The sequence below is a fragment of the Polyodon spathula genome, unplaced genomic scaffold, assembly GCF_017654505.1.
Source record: "Polyodon spathula isolate WHYD16114869_AA unplaced genomic scaffold, ASM1765450v1 scaffolds_3684, whole genome shotgun sequence".
Lineage (NCBI taxonomy): Eukaryota > Metazoa > Chordata > Actinopteri > Acipenseriformes > Polyodontidae > Polyodon > Polyodon spathula.
The window spans coordinates 1-17360 of NW_024475143.1; the positions used below are offsets into that span (position 1 = coordinate 1).

The following is a 17360-nucleotide window of genomic DNA, read 5'->3' on the forward strand; positions in this document are numbered from 1 at the left end:
GTGATTATTAGTATTATTATTATTATTTTTTTTTTTTTTTACTACTTTTTGTGCCTTCCATGAAAAAGAAAAGGAAGTGCAAACATTTATTGCTGCATAAATGGACATTGAAGGCCATTGGCAAAATTAAGTTGCCGCAAATAAATCCTTTTTGTAACAGTTCTTCAAAAACAAGCCGCCCATCTCCTGGAACACATCTCTCAAAGATAAGGGTTTTACTCGAGATACTTCTTGGTGCCAAAAAAGGACCCTCACCCCATCCTAGACCTGAGACACCTCAACAGGTTCTTAAGGGAGAGGAGGTTGCAGATGGTCACACATCACCACATCCTCCAGACTAAAAGAATTGAATCTGTTCAGTCTTGAACAAAGAAGACTACACAACAATCTGATACAAGCATTCAAAATTCTAAAAGATATAGACAGTGTCGACCCAAGGGACTTTTTCAGCCTGAAAAAAGAAACAAGGACCAGGGTCACAAATGGAGTTTTAGAAAAAGGGGCATCAGAACAGAAAATAGGAGACACTTTTTTACACAGAGAATTGTGAGGGTCTGGAATCAACTCCCCAGTAATGTTAGATTGAAGCTGACACCTTGGGATCCTTCAAGAAGCTGCTTGATGAGTTTTTGGGATCAATAAGCTACTAACAACCCAACGAGCCAGATGGGCCGAATGTTTATTTCCTAATTGCTTATGCCTCAATTGTATAGAAAATGGCTATTATTCCCCACAACTTTGCTTTTGTGACCCAGGACAGTGATATTTCAAAATATCCATATTTCCAATGGAAAAACGAGCAAATGTGTGTCTTTTCGTTAACACAAAGTCAGAAAAAAACAACATATGAATCAAAATTAACGTGTATTTATACTAAAGTAATACAAAAATGACGACAAAAGATTTAGTAGTGAGTAGTTTTTCGAGATTTAACGATTATAATGGGGTAGTGTCTACTTTTGAACGCCAAAGTAAGATGCTCCATAGTACTCAATTTAAAATAAACCTCGAATCCATACTCGTTCACTAAGCCTTGTATATATTTTACACAGTATACTAATCCAACAAAATAAGTAACTCCATGCAAGTCAAGGTGTGCGTGACGTTTTCCGCAGTATTAAACCATGATCTATATAGACCGATCCAGAGCCAAATAAACTTTGTACATATTTTATAATAAACTGTAAAGTGATAGCCTTGTACAACACAGGGGTACAGGCATTAAATGGTTCTCACGGGTATTCCAAAACACGTATTTCTTAAACTGATTTTAACTTTACAAGTGTGTGCGTATGAATATGTCCTTATAATGATTTCTAATACAAGGCACTCTGTCCAGTGGACGCTATCTACTCGTCTTGTTGCAGGACTGCAGCCCTCTCATTATTAGCAGTGTTTCTTTGCAACATGAACCCTGCATTCAATGACAAGAAGACACTTCTGCAAGTGGTTTAAAATAGGAGTTTGAATTGTTTCAGCGTAAAATCCCGAATTGAACCACTAGTCGGCAGCATTGAATGAGAAAATGCTACTAATGCTGCCTGGTCTCCCACTGATGCGAATATAAAGTGCGGAAACAGACGAACTGGTTTAATCTGCATTAGAAACGGAAAACACTGACACTCCGGGTATTCCTTGTTATACACACTAATCCTCACACAATTCACTGCGCAAAACACGCATATCAATCACGACTGGATATCATTTCAGAACTGTGAATACAACCAATGCATTATAATTAAGAAACTATTTGTAGGGCTCATGTGCACATCGCAGTGAAACTAATTTTTTTGTGGCTATTTTTTGTGTGTTAATTAAATTCAAAGAAAAAAGGCGCCAAATTCAAATTTATTTGAGCTTCAAAGAGTTGTTAATATTAGAATTAAAGTTCAATTTACCTAAATAAACCAATTAAAGCAAGAGGTTTATTTATTTTTGGTTTGACAAACCCCTTATGGTTATTAAAATGTCTTTAGCATATTAAGAAAAAAAAACAGTAGTTGGCAAGTTACAAAAAAACCTACTTTTACATTAAAACTGAAACTGCGATTGACAGAAATTAAACTCTTTGGTGTTTTGGGTGGCTCTTAGAAGAGCCTTTGTGTTGTTGTCAGGGCGGAGCAGGGACGGGCTCGGTTTACTTGGAGCTGGTGTACTTGGTGACGGCCTTGGTGCCCTCAGACACGGCGTGCTTGGCCAGCTCTCCGGGCAGCAGGAGGCGCACGGCTGTCTGGATCTCCCGGGAAGTGATGGTGGAGCGCTTGTTGTAGTGAGCCAGGCGGGACGACTCGCCGGCGATGCGCTCGAAAATGTCGTTGACGAACGAGTTCATGATGCCCATCGCTTTGGAGGAGATGCCGGTGTCGGGGTGGACCTGCTTCAGCACTTTGTACACGTAGATCGCGTAGCTCTCCTTCCTGCTCTTTCTGCGCTTCTTTCCTCCCTTAGGCTGGCTCTTGGCAACAGCCTTCTTGGAGCCTTTCTTCGGCGCGGGTGCAGCTTTCGGTTCGGGCATTTTCTTTCTCTGATGCAGCTCAAAGATGAATGAGTAGCCAGCCCCACAGCGCCAGTATTTATAGAGCGCATATGCAAATTAATACCGATTAACCATTTAGAGCAGGAAAATGTATAATATGAACCAATCAACACGGTTTAAGGCGGGGCGATAAGATGGGGTTGTGTTTTAGAGGCGGCGACGTCACTTTACCGGGGCAAAAAAATTTATTTTTGGCGCATTTACGAATCACAGGGTACGAATATGGCCCATTTTTATTGTATTTCTTGTGAGCAGCATTTACTGAACCAGCACATTTGAATTGCTTTAGCAAAAACATTGTTTTCCATTCAGCTGAAGCTCTTCATCCGAAATGTCCTGATATAACCTTATATACATATGTATTAGATCAGCTACTGACATGTGCACTTACATTACTAAAATAGGTCAAATAAAAAAAGCATAATATTTTCGTTTAGCTAAATTATTACATCTATACACACACGCTTTGTAATAACACCTTACCGATCAAAAACAGCAACAGAATACATACGCTTGCTTTATTAACATAATGTATCAGTCTGGACTTAACGAAATACTAGTTTTGATAATGGAATCAGATCTTTGAAGTAAAGTTGTGGCTCTTAAAAGAGCCTTTGTTGTTCAATGTAGTTTTTTAACCGGGTTGCGGTTTAAGCGCGTTCGCCTCGGATGCGGCGAGCCAGCTGGATGTCTTTGGGCATGATGGTGACTCTCTTGGCGTGAATGGCACACAGGTTGGTGTCCTCAAAGAGCCCGACCAGGTAAGCCTCGCTAGCCTCCTGCAGCGCCATTACAGCGGAGCTCTGGAAGCGCAGGTCGGTCTTGAAATCCTGAGCGATTTCTCTGACCAGCCGCTGGAAAGGCAGCTTGCGGATCAGCAGCTCGGTGGATTTCTGATAGCGGCGGATCTCTCTCAAAGCCACAGTCCCGGGTCTGTAACGGTGAGGCTTCTTCACTCCGCCGGTAGCAGGGGCGCTCTTTCGGGCAGCCTTGGTAGCGAGTTGCTTCCTCGGCGCTTTTCCTCCGGTAGATTTACGAGCGGTTTGCTTGGTTCTTGCCATCTTTCCCTGCTTCCAGTCAGTCACTATGCGAGTAAATTCCTGTTTGAATGACGGAAAGACGGTGAATCAGACTTTATAGCAACAGCCGGGTTGCCCTGATTGGATAAAACTCGCGAGACAAAAGTCCGTTTCTGATTGGCCAGATTTCCTCTACTCAGTCGTGATTGGATCATTTGAAGTTGGCGCCTCTTTCCTTCCCATGTACACGTCTTTCCTTGAATCAGCACTGCGTTCAGTATTGAGAATTTAATCTTTTTGTGCGGGACTTTGTTTTTTTTTTTCTTTTAAATTTAAATAAACCATTATCATATGCTTTGCAATTATCCATGTAACGATGTTGCATCGGCTCTACAATTTCACTTTAATCTAAACTAACGACACACCATATCGCCTTTACCAGGTGAAAAACACGGTCTGTTTTAAACAATTCAAACTCCGATTCACTAAACAGCTTTACCTGCCAGTGACGCAGGTTTAATTCGACAGCTAACACTTTGTGAAAGATTGCATTAGTCAGTATGAAATACAATACTAGCGCTTATCAGGTCTGAAATAGTTCCAACCAATTTTCTTGGATCAAATCGCTACAAGCATGCTTTCTGTGTACGGGATAATAAATGTATTATAGTGTATCGCTTTCACATGCATGAAGAAATCAATGAATATAGCTCTCTAGTGATCTGGTGGGCGGCTCTGAAAAGACTTCTTTGGGTTCTGTGAAGTACTACTGGGCGGATCTCAGTCAGCCCAGGGGTTTACTTGCTCTTGGCGGGCTTCTCGGTTTTCTTGGGCAGCAGCACGGCCTGGATGTTGGGCAGCAAGCCGCCCTGAGCGATGGTCACGAACTCCCATGAGCTTGTTGAGCTCCTCGTCGTTGCGCACAGCGAGCTGCAGGTGACGCGGGATGATTCGGGTTTTCTTGTTGTCCCGGGCGGCGTTCCCGGCCAGCTCCAGGATTTCAGCATTTGTACTCGAGCACAGCGGCCAGATAGACCGGGGCTCCAGCGCCGACACGCTGGGCATAGTTTCCCTTCCGCAGCAGCCTGTGGACACGGCCGACTGGAAACTGCAGTCCTGCCCTGGAGGAGCGAGTCTTAGCCTTAGCTCTTGGCCTTTCCGCCGGTTTTTCCTCTTCCAGACAGTGCGCTGTATTCTTACTGATACCACTGTATTAATAAATCAGCCAAAACGACGGGTCGTCTTTTATAGACTGAAAATCGCTCTGATTGGTTAAAACGTGCTGTAGCTGGGTAGCCTATCACAACACATCAGGATCACGATTGGTCTACAACTTTTTTTTTTTTTTAATGCGTGTCGCTGATGACGTGTTTTTGCCAAAGCTACGATCGCGGCTTTTTTAAAAATCAGTATTTCTAATGTAAAAGCCAAGTGCATTCTCCATTACTTTAATATAAACTAAACCTCGACTGTGTTCCACATTATTATATACAGACCTAAACAAAGCCAATGCAGTTCACAAAACTACAAAAAGTTGATATGTAAATGTGTATTAGTATACGAAAGAAGCAGCATCAGGAAAAAAAATAATTGCTTCACAACATAATTTGCAGATGCCATTGAAAAGCAGCTGTTTTACTTGTAGCTTCAATGACTGTTAAAAAGATCTTTTTTCTATCGGCAGCTTCATTTTTTACAAACGCACCCAAACTGGAACGGCAACATGTTCTTGTATACAGCTGAGTGTTTTGCTACTTTAACTCAAATATGTGAGGGTCTGCTTACAAGTGATCCGCTCTACCAGAACTGATGAATTATATAAATTAAGACACTATTTTTTTGCTTATGGTCATATCCATCTCTAAATAAAACTGAACTTGGTTTAATACACATTATTTTTTTTAAAAAAGCGCCAAAAGTAAAAACAAACATCGTTAAAGAAAAAGGCGCCCAATTGAAACTTTTTCAGCGCCTAAAAACCTCATCATTATAAACATATAATATAACTGTTGAAATTTACCTAGACACAAATTAGTAAAGAATCATGTTTATTTTTTAAATATGTATTGTTATTCAAGTGTGTGCGTATATAAACACACTATGACTTGCCAATTGAAATAAAGACAAACCTTCGTAAACGTTAATAATCCTAAACACAGGAATTCATCTCTCTCTGTGGTGTTTTGGGTGGCTCTTAGAAGAGCCTTTGTGTTGTTGGAAGGACGGAGCAGGGACGGGCTCGGTTTACTTGGAGCTGGTGTACTTGGTGACGGCCTTGGTGCCCTCAGACACGGCGTGCTTGGCCAGCTCTCCGGGCAGCAGAAGGCGCACGGCTGTCTGGATCTCCCGGGAAGTGATGGTGGAGCGCTTGTTGTAGTGAGCCAGGCGGGACGACTCGCCGGCGATGCGCTCGAAAATGTCGTTGACGAACGAGTTCATGATGCCCATCGCTTTGGAAGAGATGCCGGTGTCGGGGTGGACCTGCTTCAGCACTTTGTACACGTAGATCGCGTAGCTCTCCTTCCTGTCTTTCTGCGCTTCTTTCCTCCCTTAGGCTGGCTCTTGGCAACAGCCTTCTTGGAGCCTTTCTTCGGCGCGGGTGCAGCTTTCGGTTCTGGCATTTTCTTTCTCTGATGCAGCTCAAATGAATGAATGAGTAACCAGCCCCACAGCGCCGGTATTTATAGAGCGCATATGCAAATTAGTACCCAACAATCCTTTACATTGAGAATGTTCAACTACGAACCAACCAGCGCTCCCGGGGGGCGGAGTGCTTCGCTGTGATTGGTTGTGCTCTTAAAACGCTGAGGAAGGGGTGGTGACTTTGCCGAGAGCGGACTTTTTTTTTTTCGAGTTCAGATTTTTATTTTTTTTTTTTTAGATTTTACTTAATTTTTTTTTTTTACAATCGTTAGTTCAGATGTTTTGTTTTTCTTTTATTAAATGCATCAATAATTAAATGTACAGTAATACTAAAATCCACACCCGATGCGTCTTAAATATACAACAAATACTAATATTACAGATATATTGTGAACCCCGGGGCGCTCTGCTGCGCTCATTAAACGCGTTGAAACTCAATATCAGTATCGATGCTTCTTGACTTCGTGCTTCTGTTTAAGATAGCGATTGTTTCACAGCAGCTTGAATGGTGATACTTCGCCTCGAATTCAGAAAAGACGATGCTGTGGATTCAATAAGCTTTGGTCAAGATTTACTGTTTTTATTTTACTGGTTTAGGAAAACTAAATTGGGTAAGATTTAAAAATGTTACCGGGCTTTAATTCTGCACAAGGGGGTGGCTCGGTTTAACTGAGCTCGTATTTAATCATTGTTAACACTAAGGGTTACTTTTATTTTGTTGCATTCAATAGACTTGTTCAATTAAATTATTGATCCAGATCGGTGTTTAGGGGCTACAGAAATCTAACAAAGTAGTTTAAACTAAAAAAATGATCCAGAAACACAGCGTGAAATAGGTCTAAGAGTAATAAAACACGTCACCGATAGCTAGCTAAAAATAAATAAAAACCACTGAAACCAAAACCCTCGTCGACTACAACGTAAAAGATTCTTGATAAAAACATGTTTTTCCCCCTTTTAAGCAATTTACTGGCTTACAAAGTGTAGTTTGATTTGTAATTCAAAGCTCCTCAAATGAAACGGTGGGCGGCTCTTAAAAGAGCCTTTGTGTTCGTGTTTCGCGTCCAAATCTCTAGCCCCCGAACCCGTAGAGAGTGCGCCCCTGGCGCTTCAGCGCATACACCACATCCATAGCGGTGACGGTCTTTCTCTTGGCGTGCTCAGTGTAGGTGACGGCATCCCGGATCACATTCTCCAGGAACACCTTCAGCACCCCGCGGGTCTCCTCATAGATCAGCCCGGAGATTCGCTTCACTCCTCCGCGGCGAGCCAGGCGGCGGATAGCAGGCTTGGTGATGCCCTGGATGTTATCACGGAGCACTTTGCGATGACGCTTAGCGCCTCCTTTCCCGAGTCCTTTACCTCCCTTGCCACGTCCAGACATCTTCACAACAGCAGAAGCAAATATCAAACTGAAATGAAAACTATGCCGCGAGTCTCACTGTTATGAATACTAAGCGGACCTGGTTGAAATTTCCAGTCCTAGAAAGAGCGCCTTTACCACAGACACGCCCTCAATGAGATCACTTAGCTGTCTGTGAGTGAGTTTCATTTTAACCGTTTCATTTCGACAGATTTAAATGATTTTTGTATTGATGTTTGCACAATGTTAAAACATTCATAGCAGACACACACAAAACAAGCATTAATAAAATACACTGTATTTGGGTGTAGATATGCCCGCGTCAATTTTAACACAACACAAGGGTGCCTGTTCAGCATGTGTTTGCAAGGACTACCTGGAGACCGTTCGCTATGAGAAGTGTGTGATTTTCAAACAGCAGCATGTTTGTTTTCACTCGCCTGTGCTACTAAAACATGCAGTTGAAACTGCGTTTACAATGAAATACAAGTCACGTAACTAATGACTACCTATTACCTGTAACATTACTACAAAACCACAAGTACCTTTCTGCAAACTTGAGTGTAGATATTTGAGATGTCATTTCTCCAATACGAACATTTTCTTTCAAAAACAGAAACGAGGAAAAGACCTTATACGATTCTAATTTATCTAAAAGGCACAATTGAAACAGGAATTCATCTCTCTCTGTGGTGTTTTGGGTGGCTCTTAGAAGAGCCTTTGTGTTGCTGGAAGGACGGCGCAGGGACGGGCTCGGTTTACTTGGAGCTGGTGTACTTGGTGACGGCCTTGGTGCCCTCAGACACGGCGTGCTTGGCCAGCTCTCCGGGCAGCAGGAGGCGCACGGCTGTCTGGATCTCCCGGGAAGTGATGGTGGAGCGCTTGTTGTAGTGAGCCAGGCGGGACGACTCGCCGGCGATGCGCTCGAAAATGTCGTTGACGAACGAGTTCATGATGCCCATCGCTTTGGAGGAGATGCCGGTGTCGGGGTGGACCTGCTTCAGCACTTTGTACACGTAGATCGCGTAGCTCTCCTTCCTGCTCTTTCTGCGCTTCTTTCCTCCCTTAGGCTGGCTCTTGGCAACAGCCTTCTTGGAGCCTTTCTTCGGCGCGGGTGCAGCTTTCGGTTCGGGCATTTTCTTCCTCTGATGCAGCTCAAAGATGAATGAGCAACCAGCCCCACAGCGCCGGTATTTATAGAGCGCATATGCAAATTAGTAACCAACAATCCTTTACATTGAGAATGTTCAACTACGAACCAACCAGCGCTCCCGGGTGACGGAGTGCTTCGCTGTGATTGGTTGTACTCAGGGAACGCTGAGGAAGGGGTGGTGACTTTGCCGAGAGCGGACTTTCTTTTTTTCGAGTTCAGATTTGAATTCGGCGCCTTTTTTAATTTTAATTATTATTTTTTTTTTTTTTACAATCGTTAGTTCAGAGCTTTTGTTTTTCGTTTATTAAATGCATCAATAATTAAATCTACACAATACTAAAATCCACACCCGATGCGTCTTAAATATACAACAAATACTAATATTACAGATATATTGTGAACCCCGGGGCGCTCTGCTGCGCTCATTAAACGCGTTGAAACTCAATATCAGTATCGATGCTTCTTGACTTCGTGCTTCTGTTTAAGAGAGCGATTGTTTCACAGCAGCTTGAACTGTGATACTTCGCCTCGAATTCAGAAAAGACGATGCTGTGGATTCAATAAGCTTTGGTCAAGATTTACTGATTTTATTTTATTGGTTTAGGAAAACTAAATTGGGTAAGATTTAAAAATGTTTCCGGGCTTTAATCCTGCACAAGGGGAGCCTCTGCTTAACTGAGCTCGTGTTTAATCATTGTTAACACTAAGGGTTACTTTTATTTTGTTGCATTCAATAGACTTGTTCAATTAAATTATTGATCCAGATCGGTGTTTAGGGGCTACAGAAATCTAACAAAGTAGTTTAAACTAAAAAAATGATCCAGAAACACAGCGTGAAATAGGTCTAAGAGTAATAAAACACGTCACCGATAGCTAGCTAAAAATAAATAAAAACCACTGAAACCAAAACCCTCGTCGACTACAACGTAAAAGATTCTTGATAAACACATGTTTTTCCCCCTTTTAAGCAATTTACTGGCTTACAAAGTGTAGTTGTTATCACGGAGCACTTTGCGGTGACGCTTAGCGCCTCCCTTGCCACGTCCAGACATCTTCATAACAGCAGAAGCAAATATCAAACTGAAATGAAAACTATGCAGCGAGTCTCACTGTTATGAATACTAAGCGGACCTGGTTGAAATTTCCAGTCCTAGAAAGAGCGCATTTACCACAGACACGCCCTCATGAGATCACTCATGATGTGCTGTGATAGGCTACCCAGCTACAGAACGTTTTAACCAATCAGAGCGATATTCAGTCTATAAAAAACTATCAGTCGTCTTGGCTGTTTTATTAATACAGTGGTATCAATAAGAATACAGCGCAATGTCTGGAAGAGGGAAAACCGGCGGAAAGGCGAGAGCCAAGGCTAAGACTCGCTCCTCCAGGGCAGGACTGCAGTTTCCAGTCGGCCGTGTCCACAGGCTGCTGCGGAAGGGAAACTATGCCCAGCGTGTCGGCGCTGGAGCCCCGGTCTATCTGGCCGCTGTGCTCGAGTACCTGACTGCTGAAATCCTGGAGCTGGCCGGGAACGCCGCCCGGGACAACAAGAAAACCCGAATCATCCCGCGTCACCTGCAGCTCGCTGTGCGCAACGACGAGGAGCTCAACAAGCTGATGGGAGGCGTGACCATCGCTCAGGGCGGCGTGCTGCCCAACATCCAGGCCGTGCTGCTGCCCAAGAAAACCGAGAAGCCCGCCAAGAGCAAGTAAACCAGCCTGACTGACCCGCGTTTAGACTTCACAAACCCAAAGGCTCTTTTCAGAGCCGCCCACCGCTTCACTAGAGAGCTATATTCATTGATTTCTTCACGCTGCTGAAGATGAGTCCCTATAATGCATTTACCTCCCTCGAAGTCGCTACAGATAAATATTATCTGTGAATATATGCTTATTGTTTAAAGTACACTCTAATCGCCCAGTAACGGCGATATGGTGTGTCGTGAGTTTGTTTCACTGTGAAATTATAGATATGGTGTGTCGTTAGTTTAGATTAAAGTGAAATTGAGGCGTCAGTTTAATGGAATTACATCCCAAGCAAAATAACATGGATGTGTATATGATAATCTTTATATTGAGATTTAAAAAGAAAGAAAGAATGAATTCACTTTTAACGAGGGGAAAAAAGTACGCGAATAGTTGTGTATTTACTCATGAACTAGAGTGAATGACGTTCAAACAAAGCAAGAAGCGCCAACCTCAAATGATCCAATCACGATTGAGTATTTACAATCTGGCCAATGAGAAACGGACTTTTGTCTCGCGAGTTTTATCCAATCAGGGCAACCCGGCTGTCGCTATAAAGTCTGATGCACCGTCTTTCCGTCATTCAAACAGGAGTTTACTCGCATAGTGACTGACTGAAAGCAGGGAAAGATGGCAAGAACCAAGCAAACCGCTCGTAAATCTACCGGAGGAAAGGCGCCGAGGAAGCAACTCGCTACCAAGGCTGCCCGAAAGAGCGCCCCTGCTACCGGCGGCGTGAAGAAGCCTCACCGTTACAGACCCGGGACTGTGGCTTTGAGAGAGATCCGCCGCTATCAGAAATCCACCGAGCTGCTGATCCGCAAGCTGCCTTTCCAGCGACTGGTCAGAGAAATCGCTCAGGATTTCAAGACCGACCTGCGCTTCCAGAGCTCCGCTGTGATGGCGCTGCAGGAGGCTAGCGAGGCTTACCTGGTCGGGCTCTTTGAGGACACCAACCTGTGTGCCATTCACGCCAAGAGAGTCACCATCATGCCCAAAGACATCCAGCTGGCTCGCCGCATCCGAGGCGAACGCGCTTAAACCGCAACCCGGTTAAAAAACTACATTGAACAACAAAGGCTCTTTTAAGAGCCACAACTTTACTTCAAAGATCTGATTCCATTATCAAAACTAGTATTTCGTTAAGTCCAGACTGATACATTATGTTAATAAAGCAAGCGTATGTATTCTGTTGCTGTTTTTGATCGGTAAGGTGTTATTACAAAGCGTGTGTGTATAGATGTAATAATTTAGCTAAACGAAAATATTATGCTTTTTTTATTTGACCTATTTTAGTAATGTAAGTGCACATGTCAGTAGCTGATCTAATACATATGTATATAAGGTTATATCAGGACATTTCGGATGAAGAGCTTCAGCTGAATGGAAAACAATGTTTTTGCTAAAGCAATTCAAATGTGCTGGTTCAGTAAATGCTGCTCACAAGAAATACAATAAAAATGGGCCATATTCGTACCCTGTGATTCTAAATGCGCCAAAAATAAATTTTTTGCCCCGGTTAAGTGACGTCGCCGCCTCTAAAACACAACCCCATCTTATCGCCCCGCCTTAAACCGTGTTGATTGGTTCATATTATACATTTTCCTGCTCTAAATGGTTAATCGGTATCAATTTGCATATGCGCTCTATAAATACCGGCGCTGTGGGGCTGGCTACTCATTCATCTTTGAGCTGCATCAGAGGAAGAAAATGCCCGAACCGAAAGCTGCACCCGCGCCGAAGAAAGGCTCCAAGAAGGCTGTTGCCAAGAGCCAGCCTAAGGGAGGAAAGAAGCGCAGAAAGAGCAGGAAGGAGAGCTACGCGATCTACGTGTACAAAGTGCTGAAGCAGGTCCACCCCGACACCGGCATCTCCTCCAAAGCGATGGGCATCATGAACTCGTTCGTCAACGACATTTTCGAGCGCATCGCCGGCGAGTCGTCCCGCCTGGCTCACTACAACAAGCGCTCCACCATCACTTCCCGGGAGATCCAGACAGCCGTGCGCCTCCTGCTGCCCGGAGAGCTGGCCAAGCACGCCGTGTCTGAGGGCACCAAGGCCGTCACCAAGTACACCAGCTCCAAGTAAACCGAGCCCGTCCCTGCTCCGTCCTTCCAACAACACAAAGGCTCTTCTAAGAGCCACCCAAAACACCACAGAGAGAGATGAATTCCTGTTTCAATTGTGCCTTTTAGATAAATTAGAATCGTATAAGGTCTTTTCCTCGTTTCTGTTTTTGAAAGAAAATGTTCGTATTGGAGAAATGACATCTCAAATATCTACACTCAAGTTTGCAGAAAGGTACTTGTGGTTTTGTAGTAATGTTACAGGTAATAGGTAGTCATTAGTTACGTGACTTGTATTTCATTGTAAACGCAGTTTCAACTGCATGTTTTAGTAGCACAGGCGAGTGAAAACAAACATGCTGCTGTTTGAAAATCACACACTTCTCATAGCGAACGGTCTCCAGGTAGTCCTTGCAAACACATGCTGAACAGGCACCCTTGTGTTGTGTTAAAATTGACGCGGGCATATCTACACCCAAATACAGTGTATTTTATTAATGCTTGTTTTGTGTGTGTCTGCTATGAATGTTTTAACATTGTGCAAACATCAATACAAAAATCATTTAAATCTGTCGAAATGAAACGGTTAAAATGAAACTCACTCACAGACAGCTAAGTGATCTCATTGAGGGCGTGTCTGTGGTAAAGGCGCTCTTTCTAGGACTGGAAATTTCAACCAGGTCCGCTTAGTATTCATAACAGTGAGACTCGCGGCATAGTTTTCATTTCAGTTTGATATTTGCTTCTGCTGTTGTGAAGATGTCTGGACGTGGCAAGGGAGGTAAAGGACTCGGGAAAGGAGGCGCTAAGCGTCACCGCAAAGTGCTCCGTGATAACATCCAGGGCATCACCAAGCCTGCTATCCGCCGCCTGGCTCGCCGCGGAGGAGTGAAGCGAATCTCCGGGCTGATCTATGAGGAGACCCGCGGGGTGCTGAAGGTGTTCCTGGAGAATGTGATCCGGGATGCCGTCACCTACACTGAGCACGCCAAGAGAAAGACCGTCACCGCTATGGATGTGGTGTACGCGCTGAAGCGCCAGGGGCGCACTCTCTACGGGTTCGGGGGCTAGAGATCTGGACACGAAACACGAACACAAAGGCTCTTTTAAGAGCCGCCCACCGTTTCTTTTAAGGAGCTTTGAATTACAAAACAAACTACACTTTGTAAGCCAGTAAATTGCTTAAAAGGGGGAAAAACATGTTTTTATCAAGAATCTTTTACGTTGTAGTCGACGAGGGTTTTGGTTTCAGTGGTTTTTATTTATTTTTAGCTAGCTATCGGTGACGTGTTTTATTACTCTTAGACCTATTTCACGCTGTGTTTCTGGATCATTTTTTTAGTTTAAACTACTTTGTTAGATTTCTGTAGCCCCTAAACACCGATCTGGATCAATAATTTAATTGAACAAGTCTATTGAATGCAACAAAATAAAAGTAACCCTTAGTGTTAACAATGATTAAATACGAGCTCAGTTAAACCGAGCCACCCCCTTGTGCGGAATTAAAGCCCGGTAACATTTTTAAATCTTACCCAATTTAGTTTTCCTAAACCAGTCTAATAAAAACAGTGAATCCTGAACCAAAGCTTATTAAATCCACAGCATCGTCTTTTCTGAATTCGAGGCGAAGTATCACCGTTCAAGCTGCTGTGAAACAATCGCTCTCTTAAACAGAAGCACGAAGTCAAGAAGCATCGATATTGATATTGAGTTTCAACGCGTTTAATGAGCGCAGCAGAGCGCCCCGGGGTTCACAATATATCTGTAATATTAGTATTTGTTGTATATTTAAGACGCATCGGGAGTGGGGTTTCAGTATCACCCCAAAGTCTATAATGCATGTTGAATTATGGGATGCATTTAATAAGATAAAAAACAAAAGATATAAACTAACCGTTTGTAAAAAAATATATATATGATAACAGTTGTAGAAAAGGCGCCGAATTCAGTGTCGCTGCTTGAGCAGTTACACTTGAGCTTTTGTTTTTTTTCCGCTCTCGGCAAAGTCACCACCCCTTCCTCAGCGTTCCCTTTGCACAACCATCACCGCGAAGCCTTCTCCGTCATCACCCGGGAGCGCGGGTAAAGGATTGTTGGGTAGTAATTTGCATACAGGCTGTATAAATACCGGCGCTGTGGGGCTGGTTGCTCATTCATCTTTGAGCTGCATCAGAGGAAGAAAATGCCCGAACCGAAAGCTGCACCCGCGCCGAAGAAAGGCTCCAAGAAGGCTGTTGCCAAGAGCCAGCCTAAGGGAGGAAAGAAGCGCAGAAAGAGCAGGAAGGAGAGCTACGCGATCTACGTGTACAAAGTGCTGAAGCAGGTCCACCCCGACACCGGCATCTCCTCCAAAGCGATGGGCATCATGAACTCGTTCGTCAACGACATTTTCGAGCGCATCGCCGGCGAGTCGTCCCGCCTGGCTCACTACAACAAGCGCTCCACCATCACTTCCCGGGAGATCCAGACAGCCGTGCGCCTCCTGCTGCCCGGAGAGCTGGCCAAGCACGCCGTGTCTGAGGGCACCAAGGCCGTCACCAAGTACACCAGCTCCAAGTAAACCGAGCCCGTCCCTGCTCCGTCCTTCCAACAACACAAAGGCTCTTCTAAGAGCCACCCAAAACACCAAAGAGTTTAATTTCTGTCAATCGCAGTTTCAGTTTTAATGTAAAAGTAGGTTTTTTTGTAACTTGCTAATTATCAATGTTTTCTTATAACGCTGTTTAAGAACCGTACAAAATCATTTATTTATTAATAAATAAACCTTATGCTTTTCATAATTTTGTTCATTTAGGTAAATTAAACTTTAATTATAATCACGGCTTTTGGAAGGTCAAACAAATTTGAACTTGGTGCCTTTTTTACTTTTTACTCTTGATCGTTGTTTATTTTTGGCGTCTTTTTGTTTCAAACTAAATTCAGTTTCACTGCGAGGTGTACATGACCACAGACAACAAATATCTTAATTATAATGCATTGGTTGTATTCACAGTTCTGAAATGATATCCAGTCGAGAGTGATATGCGTGTTTTGCGCAGTGAATTGTGTGAGGATTAGTGTGTATAACAAGGAATACCCGGAGTGTCAGTGTTTTCCATTTCTAATGCAGATTAAACCAGTTCTTCTGTTTCCGCACTTTATATTCGCATCAGTGGGAGACCAGGCAGCATTAGTAGCATTTTCTCATTCAATACTGCCGATAGCGGTTATATACGGTATTTTACTCAAACTTTTTCAAACCACATTCAGGACATTAAAAAAGTAAAATGTAAAATAACCCAGTTTGGTATACAATCCTAATGAATGGTTGTGCGTAGGACTGGGCTTGCAAAATGTTTACTTCATACAGTTTTAACATTCTGTAGAGATACCGAGAACTATGTACACCAGCAATTCCAACACTTGTATTCATGAACGCAGTGATCCGGTATTTCAGCTGGGAAATCTAAATCTGGTATTGCTTTGTTTCATCACTACCCAGAGCAAAAGATAAATATATGAAATTGCCCTTGAACAATAAACAAATAAATACATTTTAATAAAGGAAAATAATGACATAATAATCCCAGCAAAGAACAACTTCTGATTTTTTTCTTACATGTGTCGTCTATAATATTGCTGGCAGTATCGAGGATCTGAATTTATATTTTTGGATTTCCATTACATGAGAGTAGATGTTGAACTTCATGCTGATTTGAACTCTGCTCTCACCAAGATAAGCACCAACTAAGATGTAGTTTTCCAGTAAACTAATGTGATCCATCTGCATCTCCATCCATTTGCGTTGTTTTCCATCTGATGATGTAGATATCCTTCTGTCTGGTGTTGATTGCTGAAGTGTAATGCTGCTTCCAGGATCAACTCATTTTGCCTCATCAGCACACACAACGGCTGTGATGTTGGCTCCAGTGATCAACCCAGTGAGGTCTCCCCAGTGCATCAGCATGACAACTATTTGGATTGAGTGAAGTAGGGTACATCTCTGGGGTCTTCAAGTGGGCAACTTCCATCCTGTGTGTTTCATTGACTAGCCCACGACACCTGAAGAGGGCTCAACAGTGATTCTGGAGTCCCAGCATCACCCCCCTCCATCCCCCACTCCGCTCAGCCCAGCTTACTTACCTGTAACATCAGTGTTGCTTTCTTTCTATTGTGCTTGATCTCCATCCAGAATCTTTACCTCTCAACCACAGCCAGTTGCTGCTCCTCTCTGCTGCTTCAGATAAATTCTTCACTCCAACGTAACTCTTGACCACTGAACCCAACATCTCTGAGAAACCGAGTTGTAGAGGGTGCCACAAATCCTCGACAACCCACCTCTACTGGGTAAACTCGGACTCTGCATCCTCGCAGTTCCGCTTCAGCAGTTAGGTGAGCATACCAAAGTTTCTTTCTCTCATACACCTCATCAACAGCATCTTCCCATGGCACTGTTAACTCTACCAGATGAACAAGGCGTGCTGATCCAGACCACAAGACAATGTCTGGTCGAAGGTTAGTGGTGGCAATCTCAAGTGGAAAAATAAGCCATTGACCAACATCTGCCAGCATCTTCCAGTCTCTAGCAGCTTCCAGTTGTCCTGGGCGAGGCTTGGTTTTAACACCTTTTCTTGGTGGTTGCTCTCCTGGATGGAGGAATATTGTCTTTTGTGTGTAATGCTTTGACGGAACTGGTGGCAACATATTGGTCAGGTTACGCTTGTCTTCCAATGCTAAGGCCAAACATCGCAGCACCTGGTCATGGCGCCAAGTAAACTGTCCTTGGCTAAGACCCACCTTACATCCTGTCAAAATGTACCTTAATGTTGCAGGTGATGAACACAAAGGACATGAG

General features: G+C 43.5%; 7 protein-coding genes and 1 pseudogene across 8 annotated transcripts; 4 read left to right on the forward strand and 4 right to left on the reverse strand.

Moving 5' to 3' along the window:
- Positions 1 to 2009: 2009 nt before the first annotated feature.
- LOC121312195 lies at positions 2010 to 6189 on the reverse strand (annotated as a pseudogene).
- LOC121312197 (histone H2B 5-like) lies at positions 2104 to 2515 on the reverse strand. The gene has a single exon (XM_041244149.1). It carries the CDS (start codon positions 2513 to 2515, stop codon positions 2138 to 2140), a length of 378 nt encoding a protein of 125 aa, XP_041100083.1. The 3' UTR covers positions 2104 to 2137.
- Positions 2753 to 7736, reverse strand: LOC121312200. Its single transcript, XM_041244151.1, has 4 exons — positions 7276 to 7736; positions 5804 to 6047; positions 4357 to 4663; positions 2753 to 3663 (listed from the first exon to the last, which is right to left on the reverse strand). Exons 1-4 carry the CDS (start codon positions 7580 to 7582, stop codon positions 3187 to 3189), a joined length of 1335 nt encoding a protein of 444 aa, XP_041100085.1. The 5' UTR covers positions 7583 to 7736; the 3' UTR covers positions 2753 to 3186.
- Positions 7737 to 8241: 505 nt separating this feature from the next.
- Positions 8242 to 8734, reverse strand: LOC121312196 (histone H2B 5-like). Its single transcript, XM_041244148.1, has one exon. The coding sequence runs from the start codon at positions 8695 to 8697 to the stop codon at positions 8320 to 8322; it is 378 nt and encodes a 125-aa protein (XP_041100082.1). The 5' UTR covers positions 8698 to 8734; the 3' UTR covers positions 8242 to 8319.
- Positions 8735 to 10040: 1306 nt separating this feature from the next.
- Positions 10041 to 10676, forward strand: LOC121312193 (histone H2A). Its single transcript, XM_041244146.1, has one exon. It carries the CDS (start codon positions 10041 to 10043, stop codon positions 10425 to 10427), a length of 387 nt encoding a protein of 128 aa, XP_041100080.1. The 3' UTR covers positions 10428 to 10676.
- A 57-nt stretch (positions 10677 to 10733) lies between these two features.
- Positions 10734 to 14003, forward strand: LOC121312199 (histone H3.1t-like). The gene is made up of 2 exons (XM_041244150.1): positions 10734 to 11419; positions 13258 to 14003. The coding sequence occupies exons 1-2, from the start codon at positions 11091 to 11093 to the stop codon at positions 13595 to 13597; spliced, it is 669 nt and encodes a 222-aa protein (XP_041100084.1). The 5' UTR covers positions 10734 to 11090; the 3' UTR covers positions 13598 to 14003.
- LOC121312192 (histone H2B 5-like) lies at positions 12119 to 15195 on the forward strand. Of its 2 annotated transcripts, none has more exons than XM_041244145.1 (2): positions 12119 to 12588; positions 15127 to 15195. In XM_041244145.1, the coding sequence occupies exon 1, from the start codon at positions 12171 to 12173 to the stop codon at positions 12546 to 12548; it is 378 nt and encodes a 125-aa protein (XP_041100079.1). In that variant the 5' UTR covers positions 12119 to 12170; the 3' UTR covers positions 12549 to 12588; positions 15127 to 15195. The 2 variants fall into 2 exon arrangements, 1 of the variants encoding a protein (XP_041100079.1); XR_005949733.1 differs by having other exon boundaries at positions 12121 to 12614; positions 15153 to 15180.
- On the forward strand, positions 14672 to 15165 carry LOC121312194 (histone H2B 5-like). Its single transcript, XM_041244147.1, has one exon. It carries the CDS (start codon positions 14709 to 14711, stop codon positions 15084 to 15086), a length of 378 nt encoding a protein of 125 aa, XP_041100081.1. The 5' UTR covers positions 14672 to 14708; the 3' UTR covers positions 15087 to 15165.
- Positions 15196 to 17360: the final 2165 nt, after the last annotated feature.

Excerpts from the sequence above, each read along its gene's own strand:
- LOC121312197 (XM_041244149.1), bottom strand. The coding sequence starts at position 2,515 with ATGCCCGAACCGAAAGCTGCACCCGCGCCGAAGAAAGGCTCCAAGAAG.
- LOC121312200 (XM_041244151.1), bottom strand. The coding sequence starts at position 7,582 with ATGTCTGGACGTGGCAAGGGAGGTAAAGGACTCGGGAAAGGAGGCGCT. Across the intron at positions 6,048-7,275 it reads CACTCTCTACGGGTTCGGGG|TGCTGAAGCAGGTCCACCCC; the intron begins GCTAGAGATTTG and ends ACGTGTACAAAG. Across the intron at positions 4,664-5,803 it reads ACCAAGTACACCAGCTCCAA|TTTCCAGTCGGCCGTGTCCA; the intron begins GTAAACCGAGCC and ends GCAGGACTGCAG.
- LOC121312196 (XM_041244148.1), bottom strand. The coding sequence starts at position 8,697 with ATGCCCGAACCGAAAGCTGCACCCGCGCCGAAGAAAGGCTCCAAGAAG.
- LOC121312199 (XM_041244150.1), top strand. The coding sequence starts at position 11,091 with ATGGCAAGAACCAAGCAAACCGCTCGTAAATCTACCGGAGGAAAGGCG. Across the intron at positions 11,420-13,257 it reads CTCTTTGAGGACACCAACCT|TTTGATATTTGCTTCTGCTG; the intron begins GTGTGCCATTCA and ends TTTTCATTTCAG.
- LOC121312192 (XM_041244145.1), top strand. The coding sequence starts at position 12,171 with ATGCCCGAACCGAAAGCTGCACCCGCGCCGAAGAAAGGCTCCAAGAAG.
- LOC121312194 (XM_041244147.1), top strand. The coding sequence starts at position 14,709 with ATGCCCGAACCGAAAGCTGCACCCGCGCCGAAGAAAGGCTCCAAGAAG.
- LOC121312193 (XM_041244146.1), top strand. The coding sequence starts at position 10,041 with ATGTCTGGAAGAGGGAAAACCGGCGGAAAGGCGAGAGCCAAGGCTAAG.